This window comes from Anarrhichthys ocellatus, unplaced genomic scaffold (assembly GCF_004355925.1).
Source record: "Anarrhichthys ocellatus isolate YVR2014 unplaced genomic scaffold, GSC_Weel_1.0 scaffold28, whole genome shotgun sequence".
Lineage (NCBI taxonomy): Eukaryota > Metazoa > Chordata > Actinopteri > Perciformes > Anarhichadidae > Anarrhichthys > Anarrhichthys ocellatus.
In genome coordinates this window covers 1,366,172-1,372,815 of record NW_022280058.1, presented here as the reverse complement: position 1 = coordinate 1,372,815, position 6,644 = coordinate 1,366,172, and the positions used below count along the sequence as shown (strand labels likewise).

At 45.6% G+C, this 6,644-nt stretch overlaps 1 protein-coding gene across 2 annotated transcripts in view; it reads right to left on the bottom strand.

Moving 5' to 3' along the window:
- Nucleotides 1-6,644, bottom strand: part of grin2ab (glutamate receptor, ionotropic, N-methyl D-aspartate 2A, b) — a 113,628-nt gene that overhangs the window by 94,219 nt on the left and 12,765 nt on the right. The window contains exons 3-4 of one of the 2 annotated variants that reach the window (XM_031863166.1): nucleotides 5,761-5,890; nucleotides 401-893 (exon numbers count right to left, since the gene is read on the bottom strand). In XM_031863166.1, the coding sequence (XP_031719026.1) occupies nucleotides 401-418 (18 nt within the window). In that variant the 5' untranslated portion in view covers nucleotides 419-893; nucleotides 5,761-5,890. Of the gene's footprint in view, nucleotides 1-400; nucleotides 894-1,034; nucleotides 1,782-5,760; nucleotides 5,891-6,644 lie in introns of those variants that run through there. The other variant, XM_031863165.1, reaches the window with a different exon arrangement.

The following is a 6,644-nucleotide window of genomic DNA, read 5'->3' as shown; positions in this document are numbered from 1 at the left end:
GTGTGTGTGTGTGTGTGTGTGTGTGTGTGTGTGTGTGTGTGTGTGTGAGCGCGTGCGTGCGTGTGTGCCAGAGAGAGAGAGGGGGGGTGAGAGAGAGCGTTAAAAACAGCCTGTGGCTCCTTGGCGAATATTCCCCTCACGCGCCTCTCTCCGGTGCCGGGCTCGTCTATGTAGGGCATGCAGCAGGTTGTGTGTCAGAAACTCGGACGAACGAAAGCGCGGTGAGAGGGACACAAGCCAGCCTCTGCTCCACTTTGAGAGGAGAGTGAGTGTGCGGCAGATATATAAACCCACTGAAACGCCGACAATTGCCGCTCAATATCCGCGTCGCCTCCCCGAGAGGGGAGATAGTTCGTTCTAAGCCTAACCCCCCAAAAACATACTAATTAAGCGAACTCACCCCATTCCCGTGACACATCTCTCCAGGCGGCCAGGTGGAGATGACATTGCAGCCTGTTACTCCATTCGGGTGCCCTCGGCAGGAGTGGGAATCACATACGACTCTCCTCCGTCAAATTAATCCATCAATTTCTCCTCCATCCAGTGCCCCCCAAAAAAACACACCGCCACACGGATAAATCCACCTGTCTGCCCGTGAAGACCTCCCCCTCCAAAAGCACCTCACCCCCGGTAGATGGGTAGTATTCCTCTCGGTTAAGGTGTCAAACACCGTCCATTCAACGGCGGAGACGGGCTGGGAGAGGGGAAAAGAATAGAAGCCTTTGACGTTCGGGGATCAGTCAGACTCTAGAATCCAAATTAACCGTTGGTTTGGAATCTCCAGCGGAAGCCCCGCGCGTTCCGCAGTGAGGGCTCGTGGACAGGTCCGCGCGCCTCCTCCTCCTCCTCTCCTGTCCTCCTCCTCCTCGCGCCGCTCTCGGATTTCTTGAAGACTGAAGGGGGAATTCCGTCACAAATAACATCAAAACGCACACACACACGCACACACACACACACACACACACACATATATATATATATATATATGATATATCCACACTCGTACAATGTCTCTCTCTCTCCCCCTTTCTCACCCTGCTTCTCCCTCACGCGCTCTCCGAACGAGCACCGCACTCCAAAGCAAACAACACCCTAAACAATTCGGAACAAGTTCAAACGGGTCGAGTTATTTTTGTAGCGTTCTACGCCGCACAACAGAGGTGACGCTCCGGCAGCCCACCGAGCGCCCGGGCGGAGTGAAATAAGGAAATATTCTCCGGCAGTCTCTTTACCCCGCAGCCCGCCTGCCCACGCCTCGCTGGCTGAAGGTACTTACACATCAGCCTAGTTAATTAAACATATGGGCAACGGGCCTGGATGAGAGAATGATGGTGTGGCGAAGGTGAGAGAGAGGGGGAGGGTGGGGGTGGGGGGGCGACTTGGGTGACTTCATCTTCCCATCATAAAATATCAAAAAGATATGTGGCGAGTTAAGAGGGCACGCGCTTGGGACATTTCGCCATGTCTAGACCCTTCAAAAAAAAAAGCGACTCCAACTTCACTGTTCGTTAAAACTGATGTGTCTCTTCATTGTCTGTCTCTCTCAGGGTTTTTCTCTCTCTGCGCGTCGCTTTTCCTGTCGTCCCTTCTCCCAAAAATGAAGTCGCAAGAAAAGCAAGGCGCACACCAGTCGTCGTTTATGGCCTTACCTGGTGCCGCTTATAGCCAAAAGAAACCGCGTGCGCGCGTTTGTGCAGCGTTCGTGTCTGTGTGTGTGTGTGTGCGTGCGTGTAATGCTGTGACGATTGTCTCGGCGTCAAGCAAGTCACCTCGTAGCGCCTCCGCTCCTCGGAGCATCCACTGCGCACAGATAACACATTTCAATATCCGCTGAAGTGTTCTAACTCAATCTAGTGGTCCCCGTCCCCGAATTTAAAATACCGCTTCCTTCACAATTACTGCACCGAAAACGTTTATTGCTGATGATGTGTCATGTCCTCTCATCAGCGCCAGGGTTTGTAAAAGGCTACGGGTAAGATAAGGGAAAATAGAGCCAACGCTGAATTACACAGCCTCAATTAAACATAATTAGCAGATCAAAACTGCAGCACAGGGGGGTCCTCGGGGAGCGCTGACAACCGCCCTCCCCCCCATCTCCCTCCATTCCTCTCTCTGCATCTCCCTCTGAGTGTTCCCATGAAGTCCCATTGCAGACAGATGGTGCATGGGGTCATGTAAGCAGGCCGGGGAACTACCAGGGCTGACTGTAATAAGCTGAGTTACAATTTGAGGCCAAACACAGTGCAGCGTATAAGCACGCCGGAGGGCATATTATTAAGGAACACTTCACTTCCCTCCTCTTCCTCCTCCTCCTCCTCCTCCTCCTCCTCCTCCTCCTCTATCCCTAGAATAAAAATCTCCACCTGTTGAGGTCCTCTATCCTCCTCCGTCAGGGCCCGAGCCTCCAAGGCTTGGAATAAAAGAAACAGACAATTACGTAACGTGGACATAAAAGAGAGGGAGACAGACCACACAAGGAGTGGATGGTGGTCTACTTTTCTTGTGAGGAAAAATTCCTGGGGTTCCAAATGTAAGAGCACTGCCTTTCTTTCATACCATCCCATCCACGACCGTCTCCTCCTGCTATTCACCAATTAGAGGCGTCTTGCTGGGACAGGCCGGACCCATGCAGGACACCCCCCTGGGAACTGTAGAAAAATGTTGCGCAATGCCATTAAGAGTTCAATTTTCATCCAACAATTAGTTCTGATAGAGTATGGCTAGTCTTATTCTATATTTAAACATTTAGCTGTTTCCAAGGAAATAAAATCATACATTCCTCCGGGCCACAACAAATAAGCTTTTAAAAGCAGTCCGTCCTATTAAATATAATCTCATTCAATGTTATGCATGCCTGCAGACCTCCCTATAGTAATTTCCAGGACATGACCCTTTTCCTTATTCTGGTGGCGCATAGACTTGAGGATCTCTCTCTCTCTCCTTTAGTACACATTGTCATCCGCTGCACACCAGCACAACACTTGGACAATAGTGAGTCAGCTCTGCTCTGTTTGTAGACAGATGTGTGTGTTGGAAATTATCTCAACATGTGTCCCTGTTATTAATCGCTTGGCTCGGTCGTCATGCATCTTTCATGGGCCAACGACACATTGAACAGAAGTTACCCAGGCATGTCGTGATGCAGAGACGATGCCGGACACACTCAGGTTCAAATCTGGCTCCCCGCATCCGAACAGCCCAGTGAGCCATATAACTGTATCTCTTCATTTCTGTTGAGTGTTTGAAATTCACAAGGTGTGTGAATATGAAGTATTTGAAAGACAAATTAGACCCATTATCAAAGTGTGGAGCCTCAACAATGTGCTAAGTATTTTGTTATTACCCTGTGTAATTACTGAAGACAAAAGCTCATTCCACTAATGTTGTTTGGCTGATAGTGAAAGCCCATACAGTACTCCAATATTTCGAATGAATCAGAGGAAAGAAAAAGAAGTCCAATTAAAGCAGCTCCAACTATGAAACCAGCAGGCAGGCTCCCAAACAAACTGATAAATAAATAAACAAATTAATGAATAAATAAATAAATAAATAGAAGGGAAGAGAAAACTATTACACAAGGCCTCTGACAAAAAATGATGTGGGCAATTTTTGTATCCATGGTAACTGACTTTTTCAGAGTGTCACCACTTTTGTTTTGGCAGAGGCGCAACCCAGATACATATGGTGTTTTTGTTTTTTTTACGAGTTCTCCCGGACTATACGCAGGTCCCCATTCATAAACACCTGGCCACGCTTATACTGCTCCGGGATGCCGGCCGGCTCGTTCCACAGGCTGATGTGCAAGCGGCCCCGCCGATCAAACACCTACGGCACACGCAGCCCTGCTGCAGCCGGCTCACTGCTGATGCAACAAAGCACACGCTGCTAATTAGCTGCATAGCTAACTGAAGCACAGTCCACAAAAGCCTGTAACTGTCGACTTTTCTTCGTAAAGAGGCACATTGTTTCCATGACAACAAGGCCTGATGGCACACTTTTTTTATGGTTGTATTTTTACTATCAATTTGTACGTGTTATTAAGAATAGCATTGTTTTATGCTTTTTTGTTACATTTTGAGGCACTTACTCAAAGTCCCTAATCCTGATTACCCGGTCACGCTCACATGGTCGGCTGCCCCACAGCAGTTCTGGCAGCAACACGGACCGGCCCAGTTTAAAAAAATGCACTGGCATCTTCATACCAGCACACACTTGGGCTTCTCTGACGATCATCCGTTAATTTGATTGACAGGCAAACACAATAGAAATCCACAAGAATGATTCACAGTAATGTTTCTATGCAACTGGAAGTAAGCTGGTCGGTGAAGAAAGTAAGTGGGCTGATGATAAACCCACAAGATAGATTTATGTCTTTTATACAATGATCTTGACTCTTGGGTTGTTTTTTTCTCCCTCCGACTGAGGCACTGCCACAGCGAAGACGTTGCATTGTAGCTACAGTACATGGCTTTATATAGACTCAGGAAATGAATCACTCCGTCAATAAATGGCAACAAAATAAACAGAAATGTATTCAAGGCTCTCTATCTGAAACAGAACGGTGTGATAGCTGGCATTTACCGAGCTATAGTTGTTCCTTCTATCTAGTCTGTCTTTTTACTTTGTCTCCCTCCCTCTATTGCACTCTCCACCTTCTCTCACTCTCGCCCACAGAGAGTGGGTGACCTGGAATGAGCTCTCCTACAGACGGCACATGCTTCCCACAGCCAGATAGGGGCAGTATGTAGTGCTTCGATCTCAGGCAAGCTTTAGACTGACTCTCGAGGGTCTACGTGTCTACCTTAACGATATCATCACCCCATTCAAATGTATAGGCTTCTTTTAAAAATTGATAGGGGATTACTTCCTGTCACAGTGCTGATCACAGTGAAAAGTTCATGAGTGCAGCCGCCAAATCAATTTGTACAGAGTGATGCACTGCTGTGTCTTATTCACTTGGCCACACCAGCAATTATCCTTAGCTTGAAAAGGTCAGTCAATATTTTAATAATTAATTGCAGGAAAGAATTTTGAAAGTTGTGAATCTTTAGTGAGACCTCTCTTTGTGAAAATAATCCGTCCTCATTTTAAAAACAAAAAACATAATTCTTTTTGGTTGAAATAGAGGAACTAAATATGCATAAATGGGAAAATCTCTTAATTTTTTTGGCTACACGGTTCTGAATTTTTTTATGAAGTAAGACTTTTAAGTCATCTGCACAGGCAGGCTTAGAGATTTGAATAATTCATATTTTCAGTAACTTTAGGGTCGAATAAAATATATATTACAAGAACTGGACTTACTTGACATTCCAAATGTATGCATGCAACATGTCTATCTTTACAAAGGGTTCAGCTTGAGGTGGTTAGCATATAATAAATGAGAATAGCATGCATGTAAAGACAAGGAATTATTCAAAAGTTCGAGACATACGCTTGTTTGCTTTTTGAAGCTACAGCCAGCGGCCTGTTTGCTGAGAGCAAAGACTGAAAAAGTGGAAACAGCTAAAAAGAAGCCTCCCAGCACTGCTGAAGCCATACAAAAACCCAAGTGTAAAAGTTACTTGTTGCTGTGTATGAGCACTTTTTTTTTTGGTACTTGAAGTATAATTTGATGATAATACTTTTCTAATTTTACTTTAGTAAGATTTTCGATGCAAGACTGGAAATGGTATCAATCCTCTCGTCTAACCCTCAGCACAAGATCGGGTAAGCATCGTATCCAAATGGTCAAACTATTCCATTGACTAAAGAACTTACCTGCAGGTTTCATGAAGTCTTAACTTGGGTACCACAACAGTCATATGGAGGTCACAGACTTTCAGTCCTGGGGATTGCACACAGAGAAGCAGACACCGACTCCTCGATATGACCCACCTTGAGTAGCAACCTGCAACACACACACAAAAAATATGCAAAAATGATGTCATCCAGTTGATGTGGGGAAGCACATATTTAGACTTTGTCTGTTAATTTGCACTTAAAGCACCAGGGCACACTGGTACCCAATTTGACAGCTTGGAAATCCACAGTGCTACAGGAAATCCCATTTCTATATTCAGGGTGTTCAATTATTGGGGTGCTCAGAGGTTACAATACGTTGGATACTTTGGGTACTTTGGGCTCTGTGGCTACGGAGTTGGTGCAATAGTCCTTTTCAGTGTTGGCGGCTGTAGCCAAATCAAACTAATTGGCCCAGTCCACAGAACAATCTAAAAGAGCTCATCTTGAGGCTGTAACTCTTCCTGGCCTTTCTATTATCAGCATAGCCGGAGGCTGCATTAAATATCTTACTGGCAATAAACAAAAACCTGACTGAGATTGACGCATTGCTTATTTTCAGATGAGATCTCACAGTATGACCTCTAACTACAAGATTTACTGGAACATTTAAAGGATTGTCAGAACATATTAGCTGCTCAGGCTGTAAAAACTGGGAGCTGGGCTGTCTGTTTTTCAGTGTCGATGAGGCTGTTTGTCGACAGAGTGCACAGGATCAACACTAGAGAGATGCTCAATGGAAGTGGGATTGAAAATGTGAACCTGATTATGACACTCCAATGATGCATTTTTAGGTCCCCCCTTGAGCTACTAAAAGCCACAAGTACACTTATTTCCCTTGTTTTCCATTAACATGAACTAAT